This window comes from Dasypus novemcinctus, chromosome 25 (assembly GCF_030445035.2).
Source record: "Dasypus novemcinctus isolate mDasNov1 chromosome 25, mDasNov1.1.hap2, whole genome shotgun sequence".
Taxonomy (NCBI): domain Eukaryota; kingdom Metazoa; phylum Chordata; class Mammalia; order Cingulata; family Dasypodidae; genus Dasypus; species Dasypus novemcinctus.
Genome location: NC_080697.1, coordinates 17,650,726 through 17,665,077, shown reverse-complemented (window position 1 = coordinate 17,665,077; position 14,352 = coordinate 17,650,726). Strand labels below are relative to the sequence as shown.

Genomic DNA, 14,352 nt, shown 5'->3' with positions numbered 1-14,352 from the left:
AGAGCAGAGGAAAAAGGGGAAGCTGAGGGAGGCCCAGCCCAGGAAAGCTCTATGGCTGGTGAGAACGAGGACATGAGGAGGTAGTGGGGGCTCGACAGTGTATGGGTGCAGCACAGAGGCGGGGCTGAGGGCCCCAAGTGCACCCAAAACCTTTGCAGGCTTCACAGTTTTGGCAAGGGCTGGCCTTTGCACACTTTCTGGAGATTCTATGACATCAGCACCCAAGCTGTGTGACACAGGCACTAGATGCCAGGGAGAACTGCCCCTAGGGAATGGGGCCCCCAGCTCCCAATGGGGCTGGCGGCCCGCGCCGCCCCTTGCACAAAGTCCCAGTCTCCTAGAGGCTTTGCACCTACTCGTCCCACTGCTACTCCCGCTGCTGCTGCTGCTGGGTGCGACAAGCCATCCCAGCCACCAGGCTGAGGCGGAGGCCTTCGGCATCAGCAGCAAAAGGGGTCAGGGGAACCAGAGTGGCCCAAAACCAGGATGCTTGCAGAATCCCTGATTCAGGCTGAGAACGGAGATCTGTAACACGGAGGACTTCTGCTTGGCTGAAGCAGGATTGAGGACAAGGTTCAGACAGAAATCTGGGTCAGCCTGAGTTTAGGGTGACAGATGCCAGGGGCAGAAGGAGCTAGATCCACAGTTGGGCGACTGTGTTCTTCTCTCTTCCAGGTTCCCTCATCACTGAAGTGCTTGATGAAACAACAGCCCAGAGGAATCCTCCCTGGTAAGAGCTCAGGGTACCAGGACGCCCTCAATTCCTGGTCCCATCCAGCTCCCAGCCCCCAAGTCCACTCCACCCTCTCTCACTTTCCACTCCTCTCCTTCCCAGTTCTGACCTTCCCTGAGACGTTTTGCCAGCTCTTCTGATCCTAAAGACTAATGTGGATTTAGGGCCTTGGTGAGCTCAGCCTGGAAGTAGGCACACAAAGCAGATAAAAGTCCCCCATGAGAAGTTCAGGGATCACTGCAGTCCTTCTAATTCCCAAAAATGGAGAAATGGCTCTAGAGCTGAGGTCAAGAAAATCACAGATCATAGACCTGAAACCTAGGACAGCTAGAGACCACCTTGATCAATCCTCTCAATTGTGGAGGGAAAAATGGGGCTGGAGAGGGTAAGTGATTTGTCTAAAGACATTGCAAAAGCGAGGAGCAGAGCAGGAATGGATCCATTCACCCATGGTCTTGGGCTCTGTCTCCTCCACAGATCTTATAGGCTATGTCTTCTCTGCCCCATCCAGAAAATCACTGCAGCCCCACAGCTCCCAAGGGACAGCTCCAGCTCTCCGTCCTCATCCACCCCTCACCAATGGCTGACGGCCAAGGAGTGAGGGGCTGAGCTTCGAACCACGCTCCTGCCTGAGCACCCCAGAGAGCCTGGTGCTCTAGGGACAGGGGTCTCCCTGGCCAGCTGCCAACACCTGCTCTGGGCTGGAGCCACACTCTGTGCCCAGAAGGCGGCCTTGATTTCTCGGCCACGACCAGCCTCAGAGACACTGGTCCTGCCCCTGCCGGGTCTCTAATCCCTGGTGCTGTTGTTCCAGTCCTTTCTGGATTCAAGGCAATGTTGCCTCAAAACAAGGACAAGGCGCTGCTACAGAACGCAGTGTCTGGGCCGCCCCCTGAGGGCCTCTCACCACGTGTGGACTCCTGTCCCCTCACCCCACAGCCTCTGTCTTCTCCTCAGTCACGGCTGTCCTCCCGTTTCTCCTCCTCCCCTCAGTCCTGCCTCCCCTGCTATCCTCTGCCTCAGTCCCACCCTCTCCATTCACAGTTCTACTCTTCTGACTCAAATTCGGACTCTTTCCTACACCCTTACTCTTGTTCTCTCCCGAGTTCCCCCACTTTCTTTCACCAGAGTCCCCCCTCCCCCTCCCTCCTGTGTTCCTTCTCGCCCCCTCACACGCCCTCCTCGCCCTCTCAGCCCCAGAACTTCTCTCTCCCCCACTCCCGCTGCCAGGCTCCTTCGCACCCCCCCCAAGACGGAGCTAGCTCCACCCTCCCTTCCCCGAGCCCCAGCCCGTCTTCTCCTGGGGCCCACTCCAACAGGGAGACATGGCCCTGGCATCAGTACAGAGACACCGGGGTCCCTGGGGGGGGAGGGGAGTGCGTGGCAAGCAAGAGGGACCCTGCGGAGTTCAGGGACCCGGGGGCCCTGGCCCACGCCCTGGTGGTCCAGCTGGGGCACCGCCGCATCGCGCACGACCTGCAGCTCCTGCTGTTGCAGCGCCTGTGGCTAGGCAAAACCGGCCAGGCCCCCGTCGTGGAGTATCCCATATGCCTGGTGTGTCTCCGGCCCCGCAGCCCCTCCTGCCCCATGCCCAGGTACCGGACTGGGCCCAGGCTGCTTGCTTTCCCCCAACTACTGCCCTGTGCACAGGGCCAGGAGTCGGGGCCGCTCCGCATAGGAATTGGCTTCGGCCTCCGCCTGCCTCGGGGCCAGGCCAGGGCCTTGAATCTGTTGCCAAAAAGAAGGTCGGAGCGAGTGCAGCCCCAGGGCGGGGCCACTCAGGCCAGTGGGCATCCAGCCCGGGCATCTCAGGCCCCAGCCACGCGGTCCCCAACATTTCCAGTGGCTCGAGCCCAGGCAGATCCAGCCCCAGGCCCACCCTCGCAGAACGGGAGCCTCAGGTCTCCAGGCCTTCAATCACCAAACTCCACCCGCTGCTCAGGGTCTCCACCCCAGGCACCAAATCAGGCCCCTGCCTCCCCAAAGCCCAGGGCTTCCCCTGTCCCAAAGAGGCCTGCCTCTCCAGAGCCCTTTCCCCAAAGGTTTCCATCCTAGTTCCAGAGCCGCGGAGGCTCGCTGGAGCGCCCCCTCCAAACCCAGCCCTTCCTGCCAGGCCCCAGATCTCTGGGGGCCCCGGAGATACTCTGAAGGGCTGGCTGGCTGGGGGCCAGGCCTCTTCTCCAACCTTGAACCCTGGGAGCCCCTTGTGGAGTCTGCTCTCTCCTGGTTGAAGAGGACCAAGGACACAGGGGCCTCATCCAGCCTTCTGTGTATCCAATAAAGCCTGACCCTGCAAAACTTGTGTTTGTATCCTGCTGAGCAGACCGAATTGTGGCTGTACCTACAAGGGCGCCAGTCCCCAACAGGGCCCTCTGAAGGGTATTCAGAGGAAATGGGGGGGGGGGGGGCCAGAAAGCCAGAGCCATGTCCTTGAGGAGGGCAAGGACCCACGAGGTCTGAGCACCTGAGATGTACAGAGCTCTGCCAGGCCCTTCCCAGGGAAGTCAACTGCCTGGCACAAATTCTGTCATCCCCAAGATGAAGCGACTGGACTCATTCCTCTGGATGCACCTTGGGTAAACGCAAACGCCTGCTGAGGCAACCAGTTCTGTGAGCAGGGGCTTCTCCTTGCAGGGAAGGGCGTTCCTAGCAGCCATTCACAGGGGAATACGCAGGTACTAGGAGACCAGAAATCCTCAGGACCCCCCAGTCTGCTGGTGCAGGAGTGGGAGTGGGAGCGTGACGCCACAAGAAAGGTATTGGGAGGCTCCCACCGATGCCACCCGTGGATGACAGGTGTTTTGCTAAGGTGGACAGAAGAGGTTTCCTCTTAACAGAGCAGATCCTGGGTTTGAAGCCAGGGTTGACACGGTTAAATGACAGTTTATTGCCAACACCGCCCTTCCCCATTAAACTAAGACTCAAGGATGCCCCCTCGTTGACCTGTGACAAGGCCGGACAAAGACCCTCCACATTCCCATTCTTTGCCTCATAAATGCCCAGCTGAACTGTTCGTGCCCACTGACCAATTACAAACAAATGTGCACCGCGCTGCTTAAGCGTCTCTCCTCTCAGACCTCTGAACTCTAAGGGCGCCTCCCAGAAAACAGGCTGCTTCAGCATAAAATATTCTCTGATCTGCTCACGCCAACCTCTCATCCACTTCCCTACATCCTCTGTAAAGGAAAACCTTTGGGGCCTAATTCTTATTGCAAAAGATTCCTCTCCCGCTATTGGAATGGTCCCTTTCCGCCTTACAGTAATCCTTTTGAATAAAGTCTCTCCTTACCAAACCCGGGTTTGTTTTTTTACTAGACTTTTGTCTGATTTTAAAGTCCGTACTGCCTCTATAAGGCAAGAGACGCGGGTGGCGCGTCGCGGATCTGGTGCGCGACCTTGGGCAAATCAGTTCCTCTCTGGGGTAAAAGGGGACGGCTACGCGAGTGTCAGCCTATCGCCTTCGAAGCGACAACAGCCCGAAGCCAAAGAGCTCTTTACCAAAGGTTTAGTAACCTTCACCAGCCCGAATCAATTCCCGTAACCACCACGGACGCGCCTTTGAATGAGGGGCGCGCCCCTCCAGGCCCGCACAGAGACAAGGGAGTCTGTCGTCACAAAGAGGCGACGACCCAGAATCTCGGTGCCGGCGTTCGCTCACCCCGCGGCCGGCTAGAATGCTGACGCGTAGTTGCTATGCTGCGCGTGCGCGGAGCAGGTGCGCGTGCGCAGTGTGTGTATAGGCGACGGGGAGCGGGTCGTAGTTAAGCGACTCGGAGTCCTTCGTGTTGTTAGAGTTTTGTCTCGCAGGTGTAAGAGGAACCGGGAGTGTTCCCGGCGGCGACTGGACCAGGCTCGGCAGCGGCCGGGGCGGGAGTCGGAGGCCGAGCGGGGCATGTCCCGCGGGCCGCGCTGCAGGTGGTGAGGAGCGCGGCGGACGGGATGGGCCGGCGCCGGGCGCCGGAGCTGTACCGGGCTCCCTTCCCGCTGTACGCGCTGCAGGTCGACCCCAGGGCGGGGCTGCTTATCGCTGCGGGCGGTGGAGGCGCCGCCAAGACAGGCATAAAGAATGGCGTGGTGAGTGCGCGGGCCGAGGGCGATTCTGGGGTGGCTGGGGGTTGTGGGGGCGGCCGCAACGCACCTGCAGGCTTTGCCCATCCTCCGTGGGGATCCCTGGCAAGCCCGGCGCTTCGGCGCGATTGTCAGCCGAGAACTAACACTCCGGGCGGGTCAGACTACTAGGGTAAAATGAAAACCTCACGCAGCGCTGCGTAGGCAGGGGCGCTGCAGCTCCAGGGGTCTTAGCCTGTCCTTTTCCGGGGAAATCAGATGGACGTGTGTGCCCTCTAGCAGCAGCCCGAGTTGCGCCTTTGGCCTTAAGGCCAGGTTCCTTCACTTTTCTGAGCCTCACTCTGTTGTTCTGTAAACTGGAGGTAATAATCCCAGCCCTGCTTGCTAGACAGATACAGATAAGGCCTGAATAAGATAAGGACTCGAGAAAGCCTCCCAAACTGGAAAGTTCAGCAAGCACAAAGGTCAGGCATCAGACTAGAGGGATGAAAGATTGCCCTTGACTTGCCTTGTGATCACCCTGAACCTCGCTCATCCTGGTTTCCTCTCCTGCAGCACTTTCTGCAGCTTGAGCAGATAAATGGGCGCCTGAGCGCGTCCTTGCTACACTCTCATGACACAGAGACCCGGGCCACCATGAACTTGGCACTGGCTGGTGACATCCTTGCTGCAGGACAGGATGCCCACTGTCAGCTCTTGCGCTACCAAACCCATCAGAAGAAGGGCAACAATAAGGCAGAGAAGGAAGGTGAGGAATCCCCTCTAGGGTTAGATGAGTCCAATCATTCCCAACCCGGTCCCTCTAAAGAAGTGTGCCTGGAAGGGGGCTATGATCGTGGGCTGGTAACTGGATATTCACGTGCCATGTAGAGAGAAGCCCAGACTACAGTGGAAACTTAGAACCCAGCAGGCTGTTTGTGTTGCAGGTTCCGAGGAGCAGGGACCTCGACAGAGGAAGAAGACTGTCCCAGCACAGCAGAAAGCTGGAGCTGAAACCCACCAGGAGGGGGTTGAGCTCAGTGTCGAGAACTTGCAGGCTGTGCAGACAGACTTCAGCAAGGATCCGCTGCAGAAAGTTGTATGCTTTAACCACGATAATACCTTGCTTGCCACTGGAGGGACGGATGGCTACGTTCGTGTCTGGCAGGTGTGGTTTTAGGGGGTTGAGGAGGATGAGTATCAGGGGCAGCAAGCCAAAATTGTGAGACGCCGAAGGGGGGGTTGGGGAAACTTGTGAGTGAGGCCTGTCGAGTGTGACCGTGATGAGAGAAGAGGGGAGGAGATCATTGTGCTCTTGCTGGGTACCTGGGCTAACCGTGGTAGGGCTCTGGCTGCAGGTACCTAATCTGGAGAAAGTTCTGGAGTTCAAAGCCCATGAAGGGGAGATTGAGGACCTGGCTTTGGGGCCTGACGGCAAGGTGAGGAGGTGGCTGATGGGGGTGGACACAGGGAGAAAGTAGGCGGTTTATGCTGCTTGCCCAGTACGTGGATTGATCCCCTAACTCCTGTCCTTGGAATCTTTATTCCTGACTAGTTGGTAACTGCAGGCTGGGACTTTAAGGCCTCCGTGTGGCAGAAGGATCAGCTGGTGACACACCTGCAGTGGCAAGAGAATGGACCCACCTTTTCTAACACGCCTTATCGCTACCAGGCCTGCAGGTCTGAAGACCCTAGGGAGTAGCTAAAAGAGGCAGAGCCCAGATGTGGTCGGGGGAGTGGGAAAAGGTGCAGGGGCAGCTGGGAAGGACTGTGGCCTCGGTGGATGTTAGCCCGGGCCTGATGAGGTTGGGTAGGACCCAAGGAGCTGAGCGGCCCCTTTCTGCCCCACCCCCACCCCCAGGTTTGGGCAGGTTCCAGACCAACCTTCTGGGCTGCGACTCTTCACGGTGCAGATTCCCCACAAGCGCCTGCGCCAGCCCCCACCCTGCTACCTCACGGCCTGGGATGGCGCCACCTTTTTGCCTCTTCGGACCAAGCCATGTGGCCAGGAAGTCATCTCCTGCCTCAGTGTCAGGTACAAGGCTTGGCCGGATATGCGGGTGTGGTTGGCAAATGAGGGTCACGGCACGGGCCTCCAGGGCAGTGAGCACTTTATTGCTTGTTGCAGTGAATCGGGCACCTTCCTAGGTCTGGGCACCGTCACTGGCTCTGTCGCCATCTACATAGCCTTCTCTCTCCAGGTAACGGGGGAGGTGGGCACAGCCCCAAGGGCTCTTTGGGGTCGGGACTCCAGCCTGCCTCTAACCTGAGTATGCAGGAAGGAGTCTGGCCCAGTCTGTAGGGGGAAAGCCTCCTGGGGGCAGGGGACTTGTTTCCCAGCGGGAGGGTTCCCAGCTGGGCTCCCCGTCACTAGTTCTCCCTCTCTCCCCAGCGCCTCTACTATGTAAGGGAGGCCCACGGCATTGTGGTGACAGACTTGGCCTTTCTACCTGAGAAGGGCTGTGGTCCAGAGCTCCTTGGCTCCCACGAAACTGCCCTGTTCTCTGTGGCTGTGGATAGTCGTTGCCAACTGCACCTGTTGCCCTCACGGCGTGAGTCACGGGGGGACGGGAGATTGGGGGGGTGAGGATAGAGGGGGGAGATACCACTGCACCTTCAGGTATAGCAAAACCTTGCTCCCTGGAGAATGGGCTGCTTGACTGTACCATCCACTCCCTGCTTGAGTGGCACAGGTCGAGGGTCCTGTTCTTCAGACCGTGAAGCCCTTTGCCTGCTGATGTCTCCCCTCCCCTCCCACAGGGACTGTTCCTGTGTGGCTGCTGCTGCTGCTATGTGTCGGGCTCATTATTGTGGCCACGCTGCTGCTCCAGAGTGCCTTTCCAGGCTTCCTTTAGCCTCCTGCTCCCTGGGAATCGTGGGTCTGGACACTGTCACCTTTTAGACCAGAGTGGAGGCCTGGACCCCCTTTGCTCACTCCATGTGGGCCCACAGCTGGCGCCACCCCTGGTGAGACTGATGGGTATTGACCACCTTTCCCAGTTAAAGCTGGGCTGTGGCCTCGTGACTCTTTGTCCTGGGAACCCTGCATTCATCACCTGCACATCCACCCAGGACAGTGGTGTGAGAAGCCCAGGCCGCAGTGCCTGCCTCCTTCCCTCTGCCAGCCAGAGGCTCCAGTCGAGCTTGTCTGTCTCCAGAAATATGTGAAGATGCCCAAGCACCTGGAGGCACTGCTGTCCTTCCTGCAGAAACGAACTTCTCTTGCTGTCACTGCCTTGTGGCTAGCTGCTAGCATTTGCTGGATCAAAGACTGGCCTGGGACTTGCTGTTAGGGAAGGAAGGGGCAAAAGAAAGACCAGGTAGGAATTCATGGGGTAGTGCCAAGGCAGCCAGGCTAAGGATGCAGTACGTTCCTGGATAGTCTACCGCAGCCTTGAGGAAAAGGAAAATGAACCTCAGCCTGTTAGGAAAAACTGGTATTTAATAAACAAAGGAAGACTGAACTAAGACCCCAAACAGTGCTCCTGTCAGCTCTTGCCTCCCTCAGAAGATGGGAGAGCCCCGAGGCTCAGTAGGTCCTCTGGGTGCTGGAAGACGGCCCTGGTGTACTGATGCAGGAGGCGGCTCATGTAGCAGTGCTGCCAGGGGAGCAGGCCCTCGAGGAAGCCGAGGTGCCCGCCGTGGGCTGTGATGAGCAGGGCAACATGGGGCGAGTGTTGGGCAGCCTGGAGGGGAAAGGCTGGGAGAGGGGGCAGAGAGAAGGTCAAGGGCCCTGGCCTTTCCCGAGGGCCCAGGCTTTCACTTGGAGCTCTCGGTCCGTTTACCCCGAGGCCCACACCTCAGCACTCAGGCGCTCACCGTGAGCTGGGGAAAAGGGGTCATCTGCTGCATTGAGGCAGAGCACAGGGACCCGGATGGCATCTACCTTGGTTCTTGGGCTCGCTGCTTGGTAATAGGCAACACAGTCTTGATAGCCAAAGGCCACAGCTGTGTAGCGCTCATCAAACTGGCGGATTGTGCGGGCCTGGAGATGGTAGAGGGGAGAGGCTGGGGTGACGTTAGGAAATAGGAAGGCCTTAGAAGTAATTTGGGGGAAAGGGGGAGTGGTTGAAAACCTATACCTGTAGCACAAAGTCTACATCCACCACCTTTTCAATCGCCCTCCTGTTTCTGCAAGAGAGCCGGTAGAGATTTGGAGTGAAAAGACTTTAATCTTCCAAAGCCCCCTACCACACCCAACCTTCCTCCTGGACTGGATCTAGAGCCCCCAGCCTGTGTCCTACCTCATGAGTGAGGAAGCCCAGACGCAGAACTGACCTGAGCACAGGAGAACCTGGCATGTCTGTGGGCCGGGCTACCTGCCTGCTGCTCCCTCCCCACTTGCTAAGAGCCTACCTGTCCACAAATTGGCAGAGGCCAGCAGTGATGTGCCGATTGAAGAGCCATGAGTTGAGCGGAGTTTCCAGGGAGCGAGTAGTTGCAAAGGAGTCCCAGCATGCAGACAGAGTCAGTGCTGCTACCACTCCTGCAGCCTGCCCGGCCTGTGCCAGGTAGTTGAGCACCAATATCCTGCGGGGTTGGACCAGTGCCATGGAAGAAGGGTTTGCCTTAGTCAGTAGGAACAGAGGGAGAGGATGTGAAGGAGAAAGATGGCCTTTGGGTGTAAGCCGTGCGGCCTTACCCTCCAAGAGAGATGCCCACAGCCAGCAGTGGAGCTTGGGGGTACCGGTGCCGTATGTGGTTCACAGTGCTCTCCAGATCTTCGGTGTTGCTGGCACAGAAGGCCCTGGGGGTCTGGGGACAGACCGGGTCATTGGGAAGGGAGGGAGGGCCTCGTCAGGAGGCAGACAAAATGGAAGGGGAGGTGGGCCGAGCCCCAGGGCTAAGGAGCGGTGATGGGGGTGGGCTGGGGGCTGCTGCTGGGGGCTGGGAGGGAGAAGGGACTCACCCGCAGTTCTTCCCCACGGCAGCCTCGGTTATTGAGTACGACTGCCCTGCGGCACACGGGCTTGTCTTAGCCGGAGCCTCGCCCCGAAACTCCTCTCCCCACACCCGTGTCTGAACTGGCTGCCTCCTGCCCCCATTTTCAGACATTACCCACCACCACGTGGGCTGTGCCCCCCCTTACCTATAGCCAGCCCCCAAGGCTTGGTTAACTAGGTCCAAGATATACGTTGCCTGGCTGCTGCCGGTGATGCCGGGAAGCAGCAACACGATGGGCTGGGTGGCGCGGTCGGGGTACTGACTGCTGCCATGCTGGTCAGCCCAGTCCAGCAGGAGCTGTCCTCCGTCCGGGGTTGGGAGGACTTCACTGGGATGTTGGAGAGAGGGCACACAAAGGCGTGCTCAGGAACTTGCACTTCACAAGTTTTACCCCAAGCTCTACCCACAGGCCAGTCATAGCTTGCCAGCGGCAGGAGAGCCTGCTGCCTGCCAAGCAGTAGCTGTTAACTAGGGGCAATGGGGACACAGAGGGCTGAGATCACCTGGTGGCCGTCCAGCTACACAGTCCTCCCATGTGCCCGCTCTCAGTCTCCTAACACTGAGGCAGGTGGGGCAGCGATCACTGTCTTAACAGAGGCAGACAGGTAGGGGGCCCCTGGCTGCCTGGGCTTACCGTTCACCCCTTCTGTCTCTTCTCACCTCCTGTAAGAGACTAAGGGCCGAGGCTGCACAAAGACCCCAAAGATGGTTTGTAGCCGCCCCTCGACACACCACGGTGTAGGGTAGAAAGTCTCCACAGTGACTGGGCAGTGTCGCTCCAGAAAGGCCAGAAACCGGGGCCCAGCCACTAGCCGAGGTCTCTGTAATCACACAGCACAACCTGCCTCAGCCCCTGGCTCTTGCACCCAACCCCAGACGGAGTGTCTCCCTCTGCACAGGCCAGCCTGGAGGGCACTGCTTGGTCCCAGGGTAAAAGAAGTCTGGAATGGCCAAGTCACCTCTAGTAATAGCCAGAGGCCCGAAGAACCCTGGAGTGTCACCACTCCAGAACTGACCCCGCACTGGCTCAGAACCGGGGCCAGGAGCTGCTGCAGCTGACTGGGTGCTGGCTACTGCACCCAGCCATCCATGACCCATACCCAGCCTGGAGAGAGGCAGGTAATACAAGTGGAAAGTAAACAGTGCCCAGTTGGCCCCGGCAGGGGCTGGGATTCTGGGCAGGGACAGGAGGAATGCAGCACTGTTCTACTTGTGACCTTTGCCGTGCCGTCTTCCCAAGACCACTGGCCGCTCTGGCTTCTGACCTCAACATCCCGTGGGCTGCAAATTCCTCCTGTTCCCGAATGTTAGTGCTACTTGGCCCCCCGCCCTTAGACCATCCTTTAAAGAAAGGATAAATCCTCAGCTGAACAGATCTGTCTCTTCCTCCATTCTGGCCACGGGGAAGGCAGCAAGGATTGGCTGGCAGGGACAGATGAGGTCAGTGGGCGCTCGGTCCTGACTTCGACCCCTGCGGCTCGGTTCGTCTGTCTGGACATCTAGGGCCCTGAGAGGGCCGGGCCGCCTCGGCTTCTGAAGGAAAAGTATGCTGTACGAAACCAAAGGCCTCAGGCTCACTAAGGAAACCGTTTCTGTAGCAGGCCCTAAGATCTGGAGGACCAGGCTGCGCTCCCTTCTCAGTCCCAGTACTAAAAGGGACTGGGCAAGAGAGGCCACGTTGGTAGGGTGACTTGTACCCTGGTCCCTAAGCCCTAGAATACTAATAGCCCTGCTTCCTTGGGTGCTCTCCGCAGGCACTGGGAAAGCACAGCCTTATGAGGTGGATATTCTATACAGTTAAGTGCTTTCTCCACAGCCACACAGTAAGGGAGAAGCAGGATTGACTACTCTAACGATACTGCCTCTAATACTAGCAGTAACATTTGAGTGCTCATTCTTCGCCACGATTTGACCCCATGATCTTCACAACAGTCCCTCGAGGTAGGAACTTGTCAAAAGTCCCAAAACCCACCAAAGGTAGCAGTGGCAATGCTGGGGATTCGCACCCAGGTCTGTCTGATTCTAGAGCCTGTGCTCTTGGACACTATACTAAATTGCCAAGATATTTGAGTAATCAGTTTTTAAATCTTTGGTCAAAAACTCAGTAGCATAGAACAAGGTGCTAATAAACGAGTCCACAGGGTTGGTTTGTGAAGATTAGGTGGTTTCATTTTAACTCTAATAAAGTGTTTCATGACTCACTCTTGAGAATTAACATGCCATTGGATGAATCAGTACCAATTCATCACTGCTGCTGAACAATCCAAACTCCATATCCTCAAGGCCTCCAGAATTGCACTTTTCCTGCATTTTAACCAGTATTTGGAAGTCAAAGAAGGGTTTGGAGTAAAAGGTGGCAGGGGTCTCTAACTTCTCTGTGGCAAGTAAAAGGAAATAGTTAGTTAGGGCTAGTTCTGGTCAATATTTGGGGTCAGACCTCAAAAAAAGGAAAAAGGGTCTGTAATGACTGGCTTTTCCACATCAGACATAAGGTGAGGGTTGTTACTGAGTATTGTGAGGTTTTGGGTTTTAATTGTTTTAAGGAAGACATTTTATAAACAATACATGCTAGTGTAGAAAGCTCTAACAATACAGAAAAGCCTTGGTAACATTAAAATCCCCTCTAGATCTTTTAAAAGGAGGACTTGAATCAGTAGGTTTCTTGTTAGACTCTGGTACCTAGAACAGAGTTTAAACTATTTAGCTTTTTCTAGATACGCAAATTATGTATTTTATTCAACTTTCAGTGAGAATAAAATCTCCCAAGTTCGTGAAAATCAACCTCTTTAGACTTCCTCATTGCACTAATCATGGACAGTCTAGAACTTGAAACAGGGCTGAATGGGCCAGGACAGTTACGGAGTCTCCACCAGCTCTGAGCTAAGCAGGGACCCTCAGCCTGCCCTTAAGGGGAGCGAGGTGGCCCTGCTGGTGCTGGGGGTTAGCGACCACCCCACGGGCCTCCGGTCCCTTCATTCAGTGCCCCCAGACCATCTAAAAAGGAAGGCGTAGTGCGCACGTCTCCCTGACACCTCAGGGTGCCTACCACCCCACCTTCCCCCAAGTGTGTGCCCACTTTCTAGGCAGCAGCAGCCCTGCAATGCCCTGCAGGCCCAGCTGGCACGGGGAGGGCGCGGGCTGCGGAGAACAAAGCAGGCAAAGCCCGGCCTCTCCATTTGCTGCGAACCGCGCAGTGGAGCCTAGCTGGAGGAGCACGAGAGGGAGGGGGCGAAGGGGAGGGGGCGGGGGCGGGGTCACACGACGTCAGAGTGCACCTGGAGCGGCCCTGCGGGCGACCCAGCCGTCCCCGCTCCGGCAAAGGGCTCGCCTCGGGCGGGAAGCCGCGCCCGAAACCCGAGTATCCGCAGCCCGCCGGCCGGGGCGCTGGGCCCGCACCCACCTGGGGCACACAGGCCCAGTAGTAGCCCATGTAGAGGGCAGCGCCAAGACCCAAGAGCAGACAGCAGGACTCTGTCCAGGGGCCATTCTGGAGGCCCAGGGCTGAGGCCAGCATCGCTCCCCGGCTCTCGGCTCGCTGCAGCTCCGGGACTTGAACCTGTGCGCGCGCAGGTGCTCGCCGGGCCCCGCGGGGGCGCGCGGGCTCGGGGACCCAAGCCCCGCCCCTCTCCTGGGCGGCTCGCGGCGGGGGGTGCGCGGCCGGCGGCCCGCGCGGAGCCCGCCCCGGGGCGCCCCGGAAGGCGTCCCGCCCGCGGCCTCGGCCTCGCGGCTCGCGCCCGCCCGCCTCCCCGCTTCCCCTTCCCGGTCAGGGCGGCGCCACCCGGGCCCGGGCCCGCCGCGGCCGCCATCTTGGTGAGGGGCGCCCTTCGCGCCTTCTCGCGGGGGCTCGTCCAGCCAACGGGCCAGGGTCCCGCGGCCACTCCCACCCAGGACGCCGCCCTTCCGGGGCGATAAGCCGCTCCGTCTCCCAGAGCACGAGCATTCCCAGCGACCCCAGACCAGGCACAGCGCTCACGCGGTGACACCCTGCAGCGTCCCCAGTGACACGCACGGCCGCACGCACGGCTTCCAGCCCTTCAGTGGGTGGCGGGACACACAGGCGCTCACGCCCACTAGGCCTGAGGCCCTCATCGCACCCCAAATATTTACTCATCACCCGCCCTGTCCCTGGCCTGGAGCAGCTCAGAGAGCCTGTCCCTGTCCTGGAGGGGGGTGGGGGGTGGCGGTGGTGGAGACAAATAAATAAGTCATTTATTCCCGCGAGGGCTTTCCACCTTGGCTGCCCAAGAGAATCCTCTGGAAGGAGACTCCCGGCGGGCGCGGGTGCAGGGGTGGATGGCAGTGCCAGGCCACGGGCTGGGGAAATCCGGGCAGGTTCCGGGTGGAAAAATGATGCATCCAGACTCAGCTTGTAGAAGCTGGGGGGCTGGGAGGACCTCAGTTCCTGAGGGGACCCGGGGCTTCGAGACTGGATGGTCATGTGGGTGGTGAGGGAAGCCAGGTGAGCAGGTGACCGCATGGGCAGGTGGGCCGTGAGGGCGCGCCCCGAAGAGCTCAGGCTGGCAGTAAAGGAGACCCGAGAAGAAATCACTGGCGAGGGAGCCGTGGTGGCGCCCGAACCCGTGTGCCTGTGACCCGAGGAGGCAGCAGGGTGACCTCAAAGGCTTGTC

The 14,352-nt window shown here is 58.6% G+C and overlaps 3 protein-coding genes across 7 annotated transcripts; 2 read left to right on the top strand and 1 right to left on the bottom strand.

Annotated features, from left to right (window-relative positions):
* Positions 1 to 267: 267 nt before the first annotated feature.
* Positions 268 to 3,031, top strand: PRR30 (proline rich 30). Of its 4 annotated transcripts, none has more exons than XM_004451491.2 (3): positions 268 to 573; positions 676 to 730; positions 1,245 to 3,031. In XM_004451491.2, exon 3 carries the CDS (start codon positions 1,568 to 1,570, stop codon positions 2,786 to 2,788), a length of 1,221 nt encoding a protein of 406 aa, XP_004451548.1. In that variant the 5' UTR covers positions 268 to 573; positions 676 to 730; positions 1,245 to 1,567; the 3' UTR covers positions 2,789 to 3,031. The 4 variants fall into 4 exon arrangements, with proteins under 4 accessions (XP_004451548.1, XP_058143657.1, XP_058143659.1 ...); XM_058287674.1 differs by having other exon boundaries at positions 1,211 to 3,031; XM_058287676.1 differs by having other exon boundaries at positions 268 to 591.
* Positions 3,032 to 4,446: 1,415 nt separating this feature from the next.
* Positions 4,447 to 8,248, top strand: PREB (prolactin regulatory element binding). Its single transcript, XM_004451461.5, has 9 exons — positions 4,447 to 4,807; positions 5,357 to 5,549; positions 5,728 to 5,948; positions 6,139 to 6,219; positions 6,336 to 6,460; positions 6,642 to 6,815; positions 6,909 to 6,981; positions 7,173 to 7,332; positions 7,541 to 8,248. The coding sequence occupies exons 1-9, from the start codon at positions 4,673 to 4,675 to the stop codon at positions 7,633 to 7,635; spliced, it is 1,257 nt and encodes a 418-aa protein (XP_004451518.1). The 5' UTR covers positions 4,447 to 4,672; the 3' UTR covers positions 7,636 to 8,248.
* ABHD1 (abhydrolase domain containing 1) lies at positions 8,205 to 13,344 on the bottom strand. Of its 2 annotated transcripts, none has more exons than XM_004451459.4 (9): positions 13,125 to 13,344; positions 10,385 to 10,545; positions 9,870 to 10,052; positions 9,690 to 9,735; positions 9,423 to 9,535; positions 9,137 to 9,310; positions 8,863 to 8,911; positions 8,600 to 8,765; positions 8,205 to 8,480 (listed from the first exon to the last, which is right to left on the bottom strand). In XM_004451459.4, the coding sequence occupies exons 1-9, from the start codon at positions 13,236 to 13,238 to the stop codon at positions 8,269 to 8,271; spliced, it is 1,218 nt and encodes a 405-aa protein (XP_004451516.1). In that variant the 5' UTR covers positions 13,239 to 13,344; the 3' UTR covers positions 8,205 to 8,268. The 2 variants fall into 2 exon arrangements, with proteins under 2 accessions (XP_004451516.1, XP_071068015.1); XM_071211914.1 differs by lacking the exon at positions 13,125 to 13,344 and adding an exon at positions 11,927 to 12,888 and having other exon boundaries at positions 10,359 to 10,545.
* Between the last annotated feature and the right edge of the window lie 1,008 nt (positions 13,345 to 14,352).

What these genes read in the sequence shown, in the direction of transcription:
- PREB (XM_004451461.5), top strand. Translation starts at nt 4,673, where the DNA reads ATGGGCCGGCGCCGGGCGCCGGAGCTGTACCGGGCTCCCTTCCCGCTG. An exon ending in CAATAAGGCAGAGAAGGAAG is followed by an intron (nt 5,550 to 5,727) that starts GTGAGGAATCCC and finishes TTTGTGTTGCAG; the next exon opens with GTTCCGAGGAGCAGGGACCT. An exon ending in TATCGCTACCAGGCCTGCAG is followed by an intron (nt 6,461 to 6,641) that starts GTCTGAAGACCC and finishes CCCCACCCCCAG; the next exon opens with GTTTGGGCAGGTTCCAGACC.
- ABHD1 (XM_004451459.4), bottom strand. Translation starts at nt 13,238, where the DNA reads ATGCTGGCCTCAGCCCTGGGCCTCCAGAATGGCCCCTGGACAGAGTCC. An exon ending in GCCTTGGGGGCTGGCTATAG is followed by an intron (nt 9,736 to 9,869) that starts GTAAGGGGGGGC and finishes CGTGTGCCGCAG; the next exon opens with GGCAGTCGTACTCAATAACC. An exon ending in GTGGGCATCTCTCTTGGAGG is followed by an intron (nt 9,311 to 9,422) that starts GTAAGGCCGCAC and finishes CCAACCCCGCAG; the next exon opens with GATATTGGTGCTCAACTACC.
- PRR30 (XM_004451491.2), top strand. Translation starts at nt 1,568, where the DNA reads ATGTTGCCTCAAAACAAGGACAAGGCGCTGCTACAGAACGCAGTGTCT.